The 18,037-nt window shown below is 40.9% G+C and overlaps 1 protein-coding gene across 2 annotated transcripts in view; it reads left to right on the top strand.

Annotated features, from left to right (window-relative positions):
- The first annotated feature begins 2,138 nt into the window (after positions 1-2,138).
- ENAH (ENAH actin regulator) overlaps positions 2,139-18,037 on the top strand; it is a 158,976-nt gene continuing 143,077 nt past the window's right edge. Inside the window, exon 1 of one of the 2 annotated variants that reach the window (XM_064383555.1) lies at positions 2,139-2,386. In XM_064383555.1, coding sequence (XP_064239625.1) covers positions 2,382-2,386 — 5 coding nt within the window. In that variant the 5' untranslated portion in view covers positions 2,139-2,381. Of the gene's footprint in view, positions 2,387-6,886; positions 6,913-18,037 lie in introns of those variants that run through there. The other variant, XM_064383558.1, reaches the window with a different exon arrangement.

The raw sequence follows: 18,037 nt of genomic DNA, 5'->3' as shown, positions 1-18,037 counted from the left end.
AGCGTTCTTCAAGTACACCATGTTTAAGGAAGAGGCATCATGCTTTCTACTACCTGAGGCCACCTTGATCCTGTGCCATACCTCCAGGTCACTGGTTCTATAGGGCTGTTGGTCTAAGGCTGCCGGTTCCAAAAATAAAATAACTCGGCATTGAGCTCTAAAACCAGGGAGGTTTTTTTTTTTTTTTCCGAGATGGAGTCTCGATTTGTCACCCAGGCTGCAATGCAATGGCGCGATCTCGGCTCACTACAACCTCCTCTTCCCGGGTTCAAGTGATTCTCTTGCTTCAGCCTCCCCAGTAGTAGAGACAGTGTTTCACCATATTGGCCAGGCTGTTCTCGAACTCATGACCTCAGGTGATCAACCCGACTCGGCCTCCCAAAGTGCTGGGATTACAGGTGTGAGCCACCTCGCCTGGCTGAAACCAGGAAGCTTTTTTATGTTTAAAAACAGGCTCCACAGTTCTATTACAGACAAGTCAGGCATTGACCACGGATCACTATAACTTGTCTTTTCATTTGGAAGTGTCGGTTATCCCAACCTTCATAACTATCTTTTGGATGGTACCTGCATCTTAAAACAAAACACCAACACTTTTGAATGGATTCCTGGAGTCATGGTAGGTCCTCCATTTTGGATGAGATCCTTCAGTAACAGGATCCCTGTAGCAATAACCCTTTTCCATCCTCTTCATCTTTTATACAGAAAAGTACATCCCTATTTCGGGACTAAAAAGGGGCTGTAATTCGTAGGTTAAAAATTTTATTACTGTATTTGTTTTCAGATACAAAAAAAACCCCCAAAACCCTCCCATAAAGACCAATTCTGGCTTTCTAGAAGCCCTCCTCCCTGACTTGACTTGAAATGAAATTGCCTCGCCAGTATTTTCTATCTACTTATTAAGGGAGGTGATTTCAAGACCATTGGGAATGACGGAAAATTTAGAACTATCATTAGTTCCTCTCCCTCCCCGCCCCCCGCTCGGGGTTCCCTCTTTGCTCATGACGCTGGAAAGCGGCTCCACTGGCGGCGTTTCTCTTCCTTCCACTCTTGTGGCAACACACGGTTCCGCGCGCGTCTCCCGGCGACTGCGTTTCCCCGAGAGTCGGCTGCGTTCGTTAGGGGATGAAGTCATCCCTATACCTAGTGTGCACAGCTCCTTCCATCGGTGCAGCACGCTGGGATTCCTCGGGAAGAAAAGGAGCGAAGGGAACAATGATGACCATATTTTCCATTTACATGCCCCCCTCAACTCCGCAGGAATCGCTGGGCGCAGCCGCGACGGGGGCGGGTGGTGGGGCTGACTGGGATACCCGCCCCCCCGATTCCCTCGTCCCCTTCCCGAGACCGCAAGAGGGCGGGTTGAGCACTCGCCCCGCGCTAGGGCACCCGGCCGCGAGCCGACCGGAGTCCCCTGGTCCGGCCCTATGCCCAGTCACGCGTCCCGGCTCCCTACGCAGGTGCCTGCGGGTCCGGCTGCCGGGAGGTTTCGGCGCCTCGGTCTCCGCACCGCGGCCGCGGGGAAGGCCCTGGAACTCCCCCAGCCTCTGGGGAGCGGGAGGCAACTGGGAGGGGGCGGCAACTGGGAGGGGGCCGACGGTCAAGGACAACCCCGGCCGAGGAACCCCGGCCGAGGAACCCCGGCCGACTGCCGGTGCGAGGTGTCGGGGGGTGGCCGACCCGAATCCCACGGGGCTGCAGGGGGCGGGGTAGGAAGGCAACAAAGAGCCTCACTCTGCTGCCGCCGCCGCCGCCGCGCTCGCTCCCGCCCAGACCCGCTCTCCGCAGTCCGGCGGGGGCCCGGCCGCCGGCGCGGGGGAGCGCGCCCGGCCCCCCGCCTCCCCTCCCCCCGCGCCGCCCCCTCGCCCCCGGGGGAAGGAGGGGAGGAGGGCGGCGCCTGCGTGTTCCTCCGCCGCGCGCCCCGCCTCCTCCCGGGCTCCTCGCGGCGATCCCGACTCTCCTCCCGCGGCTGCAGCAGCTGCCGGTTGCACACGGCCTCGGCGGCGGCGCGGCGGGCGCGGGCCTGTGGAGCGGCGGCCGGGCGCGCGGCCCCGGCGGGCACCCCTCCGAGGGCGTCCGAGTGAAGCTCCGGGAGGAGGAGCAGGACCACGAGGAGGTGGGAGGCGGCGGCCGCCTGGGGACCCACTCCGCGCCTCGGCCTCTCCGCCCCCTCCCCAGCCTTTCTCTCGCCCCCTTCTCTCATACTCCCGGCCGGCGCCTCGGCTTTGTGCGAGGAGATGTTGTAGCCCCTGGCCGTCGAAGGAGCTGGACACTTGTCTCCCATCTCCTAGCTGCTCCCCGCCCCTGGAGGAGAGACCCCCTTCGGCTCGGCGCCTCCCGCGTCTCCCGGCTGCTGGGGAAGCCTCTGCGCCGCCGGCACCATGAGGTGAGGGGCGCGCGGGGCGGGGGCCGGGCGGGCCATTGTGCCGCGGGAGCCGCGACCCCCGCTCTCCTTGGACCCCGCCTTCCCTCTCCCGGCCGGGCGCGTCTCCCCGGGTCTCCTGTCTGTTCCTCCCCTCTTCCCCTTTTGTCCCTTCCAATTTCTCTTTCTTTCTTGGAAACCTCCCCAACCCCTGTGGTTTGGGGGTCTCGCTTCACCGTTCTCTCATTTTTCCTCAAATGCTCTTCTTTCACCCAGGATTTCCCTTCCTAAATTTAATTTGCGCCTGGCTGCCTCCCCCTAGCCTTTTCTAGCGAAACCCGGGAGATGGGGAGGGGTTCGAGAATCGAAGCGTGTATGTTGCTGGGAAACAGGTATTTTTCCGTATATATGTAAAAATTTCATGCACTTTTGCCTCTTAACTCTCGTGTTTAATTAAAAAAGGAAGAAAAGTTTGAAAGGTCTGAAATCTCTGTGGGTAATGAAGTGCCTCTGGTAGGGGTAGGTGAAGGCGCTGTGAAAGGTGAAATTTCACGATGGTGGGGGAAGGGAAAGAATGGCTTAGGTTCACGTGGTGGGGGCAGTAAAAGGCTGGGATAAGTAAGTCGTTAGGGGTGTGTAAGCGGGGGTGGGGAAGGGATCTGTTTGGAAAAGCCTTTTCTCCCCTTCCTCTGTAGCAGCCTGTGTTGCATTGCAGCAGCTGCTTTTTCCCTTTGCTCTGTAATCAATAAAACAGGAGCTAAATTATTTTTGCGGCCCCGAAGAAGAGAATTGAATGTACTGTCGTAACATTTTTTTTTAATTGATACGATGAAACATATGGTGTGATATTTTTCTTTTTTGTTTCTCAAATTGTGTAGGAGAATAAACCATGATGTGGTGTGTCATTCATTGGAGATTTTTTCCAGCCTTTCCTAACCCTGTTTTGTGTCCATAACCTTCTCTTTTCGGATTGGTGCAAGACTTCGTGAGAAATGGGACTTGGTAGACTGAAGGCTGATCCATTCTGCGTTATCATCCTTAAAGGCCTTCCTTTTGGGTCAAACAATTGTGGACAAAGTAAATTACTCCATTTCTCTCTCTTGAAAGGGATAGTCTTACAGTTCATTTGGATTTGAATCTCCTTTGTGTTAAAGATTAATGGCCAACGGTTGCCAAGACCTTTATAATGTAATACAATGAGATTTGAATGATATAATCTACAAATTCCTTCGCTTTGGCAAGAAAATGTCATGTCATTGGAATTCTTTCTCAATTTCAGTAGTTTCCATTTTAAACTTTGCTTTTCATTTTTTTCTATCAAGGTTGAACATGTTTCAATTTGCTTTTATATGTATATATTTTGTGATATATCTGTGTTGTATTTTCACTTAGGCTTACCGTGAATTTGAATTTTTTTCTCTGATTCCAAGTTACCTTTATGATGGCCTTAAAGAGTGAGTTTAACGTTGTGTCTCTAGGTGACTAACCCCTTTTCCCTTGATTTCTCACAAGTTATTTTGAAATATAAGCGATCAGTTTAAAAAGTAATTATACAAAACAAAAAACACAATCTTTGTAAAATATGGCTTGAAAACTTTTAGTTATATGTTTGAGCATGACTTTTTTTAAAAAATCGAGTTACTGATGTCCTTGAAAACTCAGGAACTGTAATATGCATACTGTTATATCTTGTAATATTTTATGTTGTTGGCTTCTGTTTTAGAGATTTAATGCCGTAGGGATCTTGCAGACCAGAAGTTATCAGTTGTTTCAAACTTTGGGTAAAGTTATCTTAACGTTGAGAAATGTAAAACAGTGAAAGTGGGTTTTTTTTGTTTGTTTGTTTGTTTTTTTAAAAAAGAGAGTGTCGTGGTGAGATCTTGGCTCACTGCAACCTCTGCCTCCCTGGTTCAAGCGATTCTCCTGCCTCAGCTTCCTGAGTAGCTGGGATTATGGGTGTATGCCACCATGACTGGCTAATTTTTTGTATTTTTAGTAGAGATGGGGTTTCAGCGTGTTAGCTGGGATGGTCTTGATCTCTTGACCTTGTGATCTGCCTGCTTAGGTCTCCCAAAGTGCTGGGATTACAGGCATGAGCCACAGGCGCCTGGCCAAAAGTGGGTTATTTTTAAATAAAAACAGTCATAATTGTCTAATTCAAAGATTGTGAACTAAAAAAAAGTTACCGTTTTGGGTATTCAGTAAAGTTTAATCACTGTCATGTATAGATGTTATCTGTCACAGGTAAATTACCTCTTCACTGAAAAGTTCGTTTTCTAATAAAAAGTAACTTCTCTTTTTTAAGCTCTTTTCTTGGATCTGTTCCTTATGAAGTGTAGGGAGAGAGGAACCACACTGATGTTTTTCAGCAACATAAATATAGAACTTGGTACACAGGTCTGAAGTTTATTTAAGCAGTCTACAGTAATTCTTTGTAGGCTAATTTTGCATAATTTAAGAGCAGGAAAGAGGATCAGCTTTTCACTTTGGAAGGAACTGTATTATTTGGTAGGTGGTTTGTGCAACTCAGGTAGTACGCAGATTTGCTTAGATATCTGTAAAAGTGAGATTGGTATGGGATAAAATCTTGTGCTGGTTGCAAAATCTTTGATATATTTTGCTCTTAAGAAATGGCTTTTCAGTTTATATTAATATATGCTTAGTCTTCATCATGCTTTCAAGTACTGCGGGACGTAAATGTTAGCCTTTTAAGTTGAGTCCTTTTTGGTTATATTAAGATGTAGTTCTGATGTTTCAAAGAATATTTCCAACTAAGTTGGTCAGAATTCTGAATAGAGGATATGGTGAATATATTATGGTAGAAGTATTAGTGATATCTTTCAGATGACTTTAATTTTAGGAATAGCATTCTCACTGTGTATAATGTAATCTTACACACAAGATAACTGAATATAGTTTATATTCCTGAAACAGCCATAGGCATTCTACATGAATAAAATGTATGTATAGATTTACTTGTTAATATTTTGCTTAAAGATGAATATTTAAAAAATGAAAAAGCACATTACTTATACAGGACAATGGAAAGGTTGAGACCAAAAAGCTGGTACTCTTAGTGTCCTGTCTGACTATTTAGTTCTATTCTAATTTTTCGTTTATGTAATGTTTCAAAAGTGTAAGATACTTTGTAATTGAAGTGTGTGTTTATATGTATGTGAATGTGTGTATAGGCGTGTACAGTGTGCCTTTTAAGTGCATTTTAAAAAATAGTTGGTTTGTTTCTTAAGAGTTTTTTTTTTTTCATTTTACTGAAAGAGGAGCTTGTCTGATCTAAAATAGTTGCATGTAGCCTAGTGGCTAAGAAGAGCTCAGAAGATTTTGTGTTTACATTCTTGGATCCGTTTTACGTAGTCCAGGCTTCCACTAGCTACTCTGACTTTCTCATATAAAAAGATGTAATAGGGATATGAGGATTTGTCCAAGCTGTTTACTAGCTGGGGTACCTTGAACTAATCACATTATATCACTGATGTATTTTTTTAAAAAATATGTAAAAATAAAGATAATCCTTAACTGAGTAGTGAGGATCAAATGGTAATAGAAGGTCCTTTATACACTTGTAAGCCTTAAATTTATGCTACTCCCCTTGTTTCCAGGCCTAGTTCTATGTTAGAGTAGTTGGGTAAAACTTCTGGGCAGTGGGCTCCACCTTGGGACCTTGTTTAGCTCAAGGATGTCAAATAGGCCACATTTTGCTCATTTGATAGGCGAGGAAGCTGTTTCCTTCCTGTGTGTATGTTTAGGGTCTTTGAAGTATCTTCATTTGTGGTAGTGATAAATTTTGTATACATTTTAGAGTGTAGTACAATCAAGGGTCAGAAGATCCAGGTTTTATATGCTGACCTGTTAATTGAGCAAACTGGTTAAAAAAAAAAAAAGGAGATAATCTTATATTACACGGGATTGTTTTGTGAAGTGTCAAGTGAGATATCCATGAAAGGATACAAATAGTAGTCTCTTTGTTCCCATGGGTCTTCATTTATACTGGTAGCTGTTGGATGTGTCACTTTCCCACAGAGGTTTATTTTAGGAGGAAGAGCCAAATACTCATTTTTTGAATGTCCGTATTGTATTGTAAAAATTTACTAAGTGAATATGTCTTGAATAAGAGTGTGGATTGATAGAGAAAATTTGCTAAAGTTTATTCAGTATTTAAGGTTTTGGATACCTTGTTGGCCTAGTTGGATTAAGCAAAATAACTACAGAGGCACTATTTGGCTAGTATAGAAGAACGTACATAATCAGGTTTTGGTGATTTATCTTACACAAGGCTTAAAACAGGGGTGATTTGTAGACTTGTAAAACATCTAGTCTTTATCATGAATGTAAGAAAGATTTGGAAAAATGTGATTTCAATTTTTATATGGTTGTAGGAGAGTAAAAGGATACTTAAACCCTTCCTGTGCCAACTTAAAGTTGTCTTTTCCTCTTTTTTTCTCTCCCTTCTTTGAAATTGATGGATGGAATTGAGTGGAAGTAAAAGTTAGAGAATGTGAGTTGAGGCTGTACTTCAGTGGATGCTTCTTCAGGTAATGGTTTATGAATTTTTCCTAACTAGAAACAAGGGGATTCCTTGTCAGACCTGGGGCATAGTCCTTGACATGCTCTCCCAGCCCCCCACCCCACTATCCCTGTGTGCTCCAGTGCACTTTACATATTTTTTTCTATTGCATATATTCTGTTGTTTTATAATTATGTGGTTCTTTTTGTCCCTCTTCGTTGTAAGTTCCTTGAAGACAAGGACTGCATTTTTATATTCATGGTACTAGCAAAATACTTGGCAAATAGTGGGTGGCCTATATAAATGTTTGACTTTGACTGCCACGTTCTTTTGTAGAATCTATTCACTGACAATAGCAATCCCATTTTTGGAGTACCTGTAGTGTTCTAGAAGCTGTACTGGGTATTGTAGGGTGTAGTGTGGTATTTGGTGGATACTAAATGTTAATAACATAATTTAGGTAAGCAAGCAAAAACTAACATCCTGATTATAGGAACAGGTGTAGAATTTGGTTTTCTTTCTCTCTTTTTTAAATTTTAATTTAATTTTTGTTTTGTAGAGACAAGGTCTTGCTATGTTGACCGTGCTGGTTTTGAACTCCTAGCCTGAAGTGATCCTTCTTTCTTGGCCTCCCAAAGTGTTGGCATTACAGATGTGAGCCACCTCACCTGGCCAGAATTTGTTTCTTATTCTAACACAAAGCTTGGAAGTGGCTACAAGAGTCAGACTTAGGATTATCTAAATCCTAAGCCCTTTGGAGGATACCATGTTTCCTTGACTTTATGATTAAGTCCTGAGTTAATAAAAGGGCCATCAATCTGATTTTTTTTTTTTTTTTTTGAGACAGAGTCTTGCTCTGTCACCAGGCGCCAGGCTGGAGTGCAGTGGCGCGATCTCGGCTCACTGCAGCCTCTGCTTCCCGGGTTCAAGCCATTCTCCTGCCTTAGCCTCCCAAGTAGCTAGGACTACAGGTGCGTGGGTTTCACCATGTTGGCCAGGATGGTCTTGATCTCTTGACCTTGTGATCCGCCCGCCTCAGCCTCCCAAAGTGCTGGGATTACAGGCTGAGTCACTGCGTCCAGCCCAATCTGTTTTTAAGTCTCTGACCAAAGAACTCATAAATATTTTTGAGTAACAAGCATATACGTATCTTTTGGTTTAATTTATTTCTTCTCCATTTAGTTCTTGCTTTGTTTTGATTATCATCAGTGCTTCAAATACCAATCATTGAATATTTGATACTCTTGAAGTATTAGTGTGGGCTGCTGTAACAGCATACCATAGACTGGGTGGCTTAAACAACAGAAATTTATTTATTTAATGGTTCTGAGGCTAGAGGTCAGAGATCAGGTTGCCAGTATGGATGGTTTTTGCTGAGGGTTCTCTTCCTGACTTGCAGAAGATATCCTTCTCTCTGTGTCCTCACATGGTAGGGTGGGTATGGGAGTGCTGGGGTCAGGAAGATGGGGAGAATTTCTCTCTTCTCCTCATTTCATAAGACCACTAATCCTATTGAATTAGGGCCCTACCCTTATAACTTAATTTAACCTTAGTTACCTCCTAAAAGCCCTTTTTCCAAATGTATTCACGTTGAGAGTTAGGGCGTTAACATAAACATTTTAGGGGAACACAATTCAGTTTATAGCAGAAGATACCTATTTTTTTTTTTTTTCATCAGTGCATACAACTTTGGGAGAAAATAATTTGTATAATGCTTAGGTGAATTTTAGATAAGTTTTGTTTTAAGTATGTAGAAATCATTTACTAAAGAAGATAAATTACGGAGGTTGATTTATACAAGGTACCTTAAATTTTCTAGAAGTATCTTCACATTGGGAAGATATTTTACAATGATTTAAATAAGTTTTATTAACAGGCAACTTTTCCAAAGACCACTTTGGGTATGTGGCAGCGTACGCATATCTAAGTGTAGAGATTGAATGGTATAGGGTAAAGAGGATAGGCTTCGAAGTCAACTCTGGGTTTGAATCTAGTTTGATATTTACTAAATAATTTATTTTTGAGTGGGTTACAAACATTTTTTGGGATCGAATTTCTTATGTAAAATAGAGATGCTTTGTGAATTATAGAGTTGTTGGTAAAATTAAATAAAATTCTGGCATAACAGTTGGCACACAAAATGAGCTTGATAAGAGTAAATCCCCTACTTCTATGAAAGTCTGACATCTCTTAAGTTTATGTTAAGAATGTGAAAAACCATGTAAAATGGTGCAGCTGCTTTAGAAAACGGTTTGGCAGTCCCTCAAAAAGTTAAACATAGAGTTATCATATGACCCAGCAATTCCATTCCTAAAAATGAAAATATTTGTCCACAGAAAAACTTGTATACAAATGTTCATAGTATCATTATTCATAATAGCCCACAGCCCAGATGTGTCTCAGTTCATGAATAGATCATCAAAATGTGGTATGTCCATACAACGGAATAATATTTGGCCATCAAAAGGAATGGAGTACTGATACATGCCACACCATGGATAGAAGCATTATGCTAAGTGAAAGAAACTAGACACAAAAGGCAACATATGCTGTGATTCCATTTATATGAAATGTCCAGAACAGGCAGATCTATATAGACAGAAAGTAGATTAGTGGTTGGTAACTAGGGAAAAATGGGCTGTTAACTGCTTTTTGAATATGTAAGGGCTTTCTGGTGTGAGGAAAATGTTCTTGAATTAGACAGTGGTGATGGTTGTACAACCTTGGGAATATACTAAAAACCACTGAATTTTACACTTTAAAATTGTAAATTTTATGGTATGCAAATTTTATCTCAGCATTCCAAACTTGGATTGTTGCTTTCACTTACTCATTAGAGTAGATATTAATAATATAAAAAGAAGATCTCATTTGCTTTTACATGGGTTGTTTCTGACATTTTTATTACTTTGGATTAATATTTTAAATTGACATCTTCGTGCTATTTAAAGAAGAGAAGTTAAAGACAGAACCACTGGACATTTCTCTGTGGAGAAACAAGCAGGTGGGAGAGCTGAGGTGGCATAGTGGTGCCTTTGAAAGGCTTGAACAAATTTTGGAGCTGTATCTTCATGCTAAGGAGACAGGCATCTCTTTAGTAGCCATTTTGTAAGTATGGATGACTAAGGTCACTGGTAAAATTTGATGAAGCAAATCCATCAGAATCTTTAGAAAACAAATCTGGGTGGTGATTTTCTGGGGTTTACAGTAGTCGCAAATACCATGAGTTTGTCTTTGGGGAATGAGATAGTCATGACATTTTTAAATAAACTGAGCCCTTTTCCAGTGGTAAAGGCCTTATAGAATATCTGGTCTTGGTAAGAATCCATCTGATGATGTGAAATCAAAATGACTACCTTTAACTGTCCTTTTTGATATCTGTTATATTTGCAACTTGGCAGGGGGGAACTTTATAAAGAACCAAGAACATAAATAAGATAAAATGAATAGCTCTTTAGGTCAAATCTCAAGGGAGTCCAAATTGCTCCTTTTACAGTTCAGTGAGGGGATCTTTCTATGCAGGTTTAATAATTATTGAATATTGGTTATTTGAATATCTGCTTTGTTCTGCAATCTTTCTACTCCTCCCCCAAATTCTCCTGTTAGACTGGTATTGCAGGCAAAATTGTGACTGTTCAGTTTTTAACCATTTAAGATTATGTATCTTAAGTTTTCATTTAAAACTTTTACTTAACAGTTTACTTAATTGTTGCCTTTGCAGTATTTTTAGAAAAATAAATCAATGACTGTCGTCCAAATGTCTGGTCAGTATTTTTTTAAATTACTTTTTTTCTTCCATCGTAAAATAGTACAGATTTTGCACAGATTTTTTTTTTTTTTGAGACAGGTCTCGCCCTGTCTCCCAGGCTGGAGTGCAGTGGTGCAATCTTGGCTCACCACACCCTTCGATTCTTGGGTTCAGGCAATTCTGCCTCAGCCTTCCGAGTAGCTGGGATTACAGACGTGTGCCACCATGCCTAGCTAACTTTTTTTTTGTATCTTTAGTAGAGACGGGGTTTCACCATGTTGACTGGTCTTGAACTCCTGACCTTGTTATTTGCCCTCCTTAGCCTCCCAAAGTGCTGGGATTACAGGCGTGAGCCACTGCGCCTAGCTGATGTTGCACAGATTTTAGAAGGTATGGGAAGTATAAAATATTTATGAAATAAAATGTTAAATCCAAGCCACGTAGAATTTTAATATTTTGGTGTGTAGCTTTCTAAATTTTTTGTAATGCATTTGTAGCCATCAATGTGTGTATGCATATGTTTATATATAAAAGATTATACTATTTAAAAATGGAATTTTACTGTATTTGTGTTGTGTATTTTGTAGCTGGTCCTTTTCCATATATACAATAAATATACTTTTTAAATTTTATTATTTTTATTTTTTAAATAGGGTCTTGAACTATCACCCAGGCTGGAGTGCAGTGGTGTAATCATAGCTTACTGCAACCTTGAACTCCTGGGTGTAAGTGATCCTCCCACCTCAGCCTCCTGAGTAGCTGAGACTACAGATGTGTGCCCCCATGCCTGGCTAATTTTTAGATTGTTTTGTAGAGATAAGGTCTCGCCATGTTGCCCAGGCTGGTCTTGAACTCCTGGCCTCAAGTCATCCTCCCACTTCAGCCTCCCAAAGCACTAGTACTACAGAAATGAGCTGCTGTGCCCTGTCAGTAATTCTTGTTACAAACCATATATCTACATAATTTTAAGTGACTGCATAATATTCCATTGCTTTGGATGGATGACTTTATCTACTTAAATCTTATAGATGGACTTTCAGATTTGTTCCATTATTTTTGTTATTATAGAAAACACTGGTATGACATCTTTGGTTATGTCTTTGTGAACATATCTGATTCTGTTTTAGAATACATTCCTAGAAGTAAAATCGAGAAGTAGTGCTGTTTTATTTATTTAGTTAGTTTTTTATTTCTCTGCTTTTCTGTATCCAGTCTATCATTGTCCTGCCAGGTCACCTTCATTTGCTCTGTCCTTCTCACTGACTCAAGTCCAGGCTACTGTTATCTCTTACCTGAACTATTAGTGTTCCTCATTTCCATTCTTGTCCCCTATTCTTCATGCATCACTCAGAATACTCTTGTTATTTTCCTCCTAAAGCCTTCAGTGACACCTTAGAATAAAACCCAAATTAATAATAAAACCAAAATTATTAAGGTGTTGCATGACTTGGCTCTGTATTCCAAGTTCCAGCACAGGCCTCTGTGAGTATGCAGCAAGTAATTGAGTGAATAATAAATCAAATAAAATGACTAAAGGGAATTGTATCAGTTTTTGATAAACATTACAAAATAAGCAAGAGTAGTGTGGGTTCTAGTTACCCCACATTCTGGCCTGCTCAGGCCATTATTGGTCTTTTAATCTTGGCCAATCTGATAGGCAAAAGGTGTTATCTCATTGTTTTAATTTGTATTTCTTTGATTACTTGTAGGTGTTTATTGACATCTTTATTTTTGCGTGGATGTCTGTTCATGTGCTTTTTCTATTTTCCCAATGAGATATGTAGTTTTTCTTCTAATGATTTATAATAATGAGGATATTAACTCTTCATAGTGCATTACATATATTGGATCCAGTATCCACTGCTTGTTTAACAAACCATCTCAAAACCTAGTAAAACACGTATGGATTGGCTGGGCCACTCTTCTTATCTGGACTCATTCATGTGTTTTCATTCACTTAGATTCATCTGTTGTGTCTATCCCATCCCCCGGCCTCATCTCTCACTTAAGAGTAGCAGCCTTCTCATGAGAGCATGCCCTAGTACGAAAGCTGTTATCAAACCTCAGCTTGCATCCTGTTTGTTTATGTTTCTTTGGCTAAAACAAGTCATATGGTCAAGCTCAGAGTCAGTGTGGGAGGCAATTACACAAGGACAGATCAAGAGGTGCGATTCATTGGGCTCATAATGTAAAATTTACTATATGTATCTTTTTTTTTTTTGAGATAGAGTCTCTGTTACCAGACTGGAGTGTGTGCAGTGGTGTGATCTCGGCTGACTGCAATTTCTGCTTCCTGGGTTCAAACTGTCCTCCCACCTCAACCTCCTGAGTAGCTAGGATTATAGGCATGCACTGCCATGCCTGGCTGATTTTTTTTATATTTTTATTTTTTATTTATTTTTATTTTTGAGATAGAGTCTTGCTCTGTTGCCCAGGCTGGAGAGCAGTGGCTCAGTCTTGGCTCACTGCAACCTCTGCCTCCCAGGTTCAAGTGATTCTCCTGCCTCAACCTCCCAAGTAGCTGGAATTACAGATGCATGAGACTACGCCTGGCTGTTTTTTTTTTTTTTTTGAGACGGAGTTTCGCTCTTGTTACCCAGGCTGGAGTGCAATGGCGCGATCTCGGCTCACCGCGACCTCTGCCTCCTGGGTTCAGTCAATTCTCCTGCCTCAGCCTCCTGAGTAGCTGGGATTACAGGCACACACCATCATACGCAGCTAATTTTTTGTATTTTTAGTAGAGACGGGGTTTCACCATGTTGACCAGGATGGTCTCGATCTCTTGACCTCGTGATCCACCCGCCTCGGCCTCCCAAAGTGCTGGGATTACAGGCGTGAGCCACCGCGCCCGGCCCCCCTTTTTTTTTTTTTTTTTTTTTTTTTGACGTGGAGTCTTACTCTGTTGCCCAGGCTGTAGTGCAGTAGCACGATCTTGGCTTACTGCAACCTCTGCCTCCCAGGTTCAAGTGAGTCTTCTGCCTCAGCCTTCCAAGTAGCTAGGATTACAGGCACACCGCCGTGCCTGGCTAATTTTTGTTATTTTTGTATTTTTAGTTGAGGTGAGGTTTCGCCATGTTGACCAGGCTGGTCTTGAACTTCTGACTCAAGTGATCTACCCTCCTTGGCCTCCCAAAGTGCTGGATTATAGGTGTGAGTCATGGTGCCCAGCTCTTTTTGTGTTTTTGTTTTTAGTAGAGACGGGTTTCACCATGTTGGCCAGGCTGGTCTTGAACTCCTGCCTGCCCCTCCTCATATTACAAATGTGAGCCACCACGCTTGGCCTTATATCTTCTATAATACCAAGTATTCCATTCGTTTTTTTCTCCATATGTTAAGATTTAAAATTTTATCTTTAGTGAAGTGTGCAGCCACACATTGGTTTCTTTTTTTTTTTTTTTTTTAAAGAGATGGGGTCTTGCTGTGTTGCTCAGACTAGTCTTTAGCTCTTGGCCTTGAGTGATATGCTTGCCTTGACCTCCCAAAGTTGGGGAATTACAGACGTGAACCACAGCGGTTAGCCTAGTTTCTAGTTTAATAGGTTTGACATGGTAACTTTAAAAAAAATTCTTATGTGTTCAGAAGTAAAATGCATAATTTTTTACATCATATAAAAGCATATATACTTTTAGCTTATTTTTATCATAAGTACATTTCTCATTTTTCTTTGTCTTAATTTTATTTAAAATGTATGTACTCGTATTTAAAGCATAAAGCTTGTGTTTTTAAAAATGTTTTTCCTTTGCTAATTAACTTAATTTCAGTGTTGGCATTTATATTCTTCAGTTTTCTTAGAGTTTAAAACAATGTAATAGCTAACTGTTAGAGAGTACTTTCTCTTTGAAACCTTTACATAGTAACTCATTTACACTGATAGAACTGTTATCTCCATTTTATAGATGTGGAAATTGAGCCATAGATAGGTGACTTGCCCAGGGTCACCCAGCTAGTAGACAGCGGAACTGGGATTCCATCTCAGGCAGTCTGGTTCCAGAGCCCATGGGTTTTAACCAGTAAGCTCTTATACATAAACTCTTTGTAATGGTAAACTTTTGAACTGAGGCCTGTATTTGAATTTTCCAGTTGTCGATGTGTGAATAATTTATTTCTCCTTGTGATTTCATTGTTTAAGGGGTCTTTATTTTCTGAAAATAATTGGCATAAGAACAAGGCATAAGAACAATTGGCATAAGAATAATTCATCTTGTAGGATGAATTGACCTAGAACATTTCAGAGATAATAGTACATAGTTGGGATAGGGAGAAAAGGCTTTATTTGGGTTTAATCTTGAAAAATGAAACAAAATTATGAAAACATTCATGTTATGGTTGCAACTATGTGTTAAATTCTTAGGATGAAAGAAGAATGAATCAAGTGTTGGTTGCTTAAAAAAATTTGTTTTTACATATTTTCCTGAGAAAATTTTTTTTTTTTTTGAGACGGAGTCTCACTCTTTCGCTAGCTAGGCTAGAGTGCAATGGCATGATCTTGGCTCACTGCAACCTCCACCTCCCAGGTTCAAGCTACTCCCCTGCCTCAGCCTCCCAAGTAGCTGGGGTTACAGGTACACGCCACCACGCCTGGCTGGTTTTTTGTATTTTAGTAGAGACAGGGTTTCACCCTGGTCTTCATATCCTGACTTTGTGATTCACCTGCCTCGGCCTCCCAAAGTGCTGGGATTACAGGCATGAGCCACTGCGCCTGGCCAAAAAATTATTTTTTAAGTAATTTTTCTGAGAAAAGTTATGATGGATTTTTGCAATATGATCATAGAGATAGTCCTTTTTGCCATAATATTCAAGGACTTCATTAGTTTTCCTAAGGACTTTACTTTGATTTTCAGATTTTCTTTTGACCTCCTAGTATCTCTTCTTTGTTAGTTCTCCAGTTATTAACTTACTATAATCTGTTAAAATGCTTTCAGCTGCAAATAACTGTTTGACTTAAAGTGCTTAAATATTGAGATAATTTATCTCATGTAATTGGAGGTCCAGAGATAGGGTAGGCTCCACCCTACATAAAACTATATTTTCTATACTGCAGTCAGTGGGTCACTGATGTCTCTGAGGATACAGGTACGTTTTGCAATCTTTGGTGTTCACTTCATCTTTATGTTGGTAACAAGTAGACCATAGCACTTTGAGGCTTCACATTCAGACCCAGTAATTCTTGGAGGAAGTAGGACCATCTCGCATGCGTGTGTGTGTGTGCGCGCGCGCGCGCGTGTGTTTAAATCCTGTCATAGTCCATTTTGTGCTGCTATAACAGAAACCACAGACAGACTGGGTAATTTATAAAGAAAAGAGATTTATGTGATTCACAGTTCTGGAGGCTGAGAAGTCTAAGATCAAGGGTCTGGATCTGGTGAGGACCTTCTTGCTATCTCATAACCTGGTAGAAGGCATCACACAGCCAGAAGGTGTATACTCAAAACAGAAAAAAAGGGGGCTGAATTCCTGTGGTAACTAACCCGCTCCCATCATAATGGTATTAATCCATTCATGGGGATGGAATGCCCATGGCCTAATCACTTCTTAGTACTGTTACAGTTTAATTTCAAAATGAGTTTCAAGATTCAAACCATAGCAGCTCTCTTAAGTTATCATTTACATACAGCTAAATGCATAAATCATGTACACATGTAGCTTGGTAAATTTTTACTATGTGTACATACCTGTGTAGCCACCAACCAGGTCTGGATACAGAACACACTTAGGCCATTAATTTCCCTCATGCCCCTTCCCAGTCAGTATCTTTCCAAATACTTATTTTTTTCAGTTGCTTTGGAAAGAGTTTTCATCATTTTCAATAACTTCATAAAGGCCTGCATTTCTTGGAAGATTTGCACTTTCACTTTATAGATGATATGCATTGTGTTGCTTTGTAATTGAAACACCTGCCAATCATTGAGAGACTGACATGGCGAAGGTGAAATGGCCTGACATAGAGGCTAATGCTGCCTTGAGAGGGATGTTTAATGAGGACTGACTGATATTATAAATGTTGTTTAGCTCATTAGTGGATATTTTTGGGTTAAGATTACTTTTGCTTCCCTGGCAACTTCTGTGAATCTGTTAGTGAACTTTCATTTTAAGATCCTTATACCTATTTTGTCCTGTATTACATTTTTACATGTATGTTGTTCTAGATTCTCCAATTTATTGCATTGGTCTGTTACTCCTATCCAAACTGTTATCTGTGAGCAGTTAGATATTTATGAAATTTGGATTTGATCAACTCAATCTTGAGTCTGAACTACTTCAGTGCCTTCCCATTGCTCTTGGCATTAAGACCAAGCTCCTCCTCATCATGGCTTAACTCCTGCATGATTTTCCTTTCTCAGTGATTCCTAAGTCAGTAAAATGGCCCAATAAGTAAAATCCTCAACAATAACTTACAAAAAAGTTAAAATGTGCATAGTTATGACCCATTGCCTTATGCTTACAGTTTAAGGGGGGAGGAGGCATTACTTTTAAGAGCTGGCAGGGCACAGTGGCTCATGCCTATAATCCCAGCAGTTTGGGAGGCCGAAGTGGGTGGATCAGTTGAGCCCAGGAGTTCAAGACCAGCTTAGGCAACATGGTGAAACTCTATCTCTACAAAAAATACAAAAATTAGTATTAGCTGGGTGTGGTGGCACATGCGTATAGTCCCAGCTACTTGGGAGGTTGAGGTAGGAGGATCACTTGAGCCCAGAAGGTTGAAGCTGCTTTGAGCCATGATCATCCCACATGAGACCGTGTCTCAAAAAAAAAAAAAAAAAAAAAAACTTTTTTTTTTTTTTTTTGGTGCTGTGAAGATCAGATATGGTAACCTTGAGGGTAGGGACCATTTCATATATTTTTGGTTGGTTCTTTCTAAATAGAGTCTTTTTCAAATATTTTAAATTTATGCCTTTTAATTACAGTGGTTGCCAGGGTTATTTTGTATTGCTTTAGTAAAGTGTCATTTTGTTCTACTTTAAGGGAACTACATCTGAATGTCATCTTTTTATTTTATGTTCCTCTGCATATGGGAGTTTTTCAAGGTGTTTGCATTTTGGGGGGAGTTAATCAAGTTTAATAGAATCAGCATTGACTTCAAAGCCATTCTGCTATTTACTGCCTGTGAGACCTTGACTTTCCCAAATCTTAATTTCTTTTTCTGCAAAATGGGATAATAATTTATTGTCTTGTTTTGAGATTTGCCATAATGTGATTAGAGGATTTATGGGTTGGGTATATTCTGTTTATTATTTTCTTTGTGTTGTATCATAAGATTAAAACAAAAAAATAAAGTTCAAGCTCCTGAATGTTGTTTTGCCTTTTTTATTTGCTTCTGTCTTTTTCTTGTTTTGAGACAAGGCCTCGCTCTCTTACACAGGCTGGAATGCAGTGGTGCGATCATAGCTCACTGCAACCTGGAACT

The sequence above is a fragment of the Aotus nancymaae genome, unplaced genomic scaffold (assembly GCF_030222135.1).
Source record: "Aotus nancymaae isolate 86718 unplaced genomic scaffold, 86718_ANA_hifiasm-v0.15.2.pri h1tg000032l_0, whole genome shotgun sequence".
NCBI classification, from domain to species: domain Eukaryota; kingdom Metazoa; phylum Chordata; class Mammalia; order Primates; family Aotidae; genus Aotus; species Aotus nancymaae.
The sequence above is the reverse complement of the archived record's forward strand: the minus strand, read 5'-3'. Positions and strand labels throughout refer to the sequence as shown.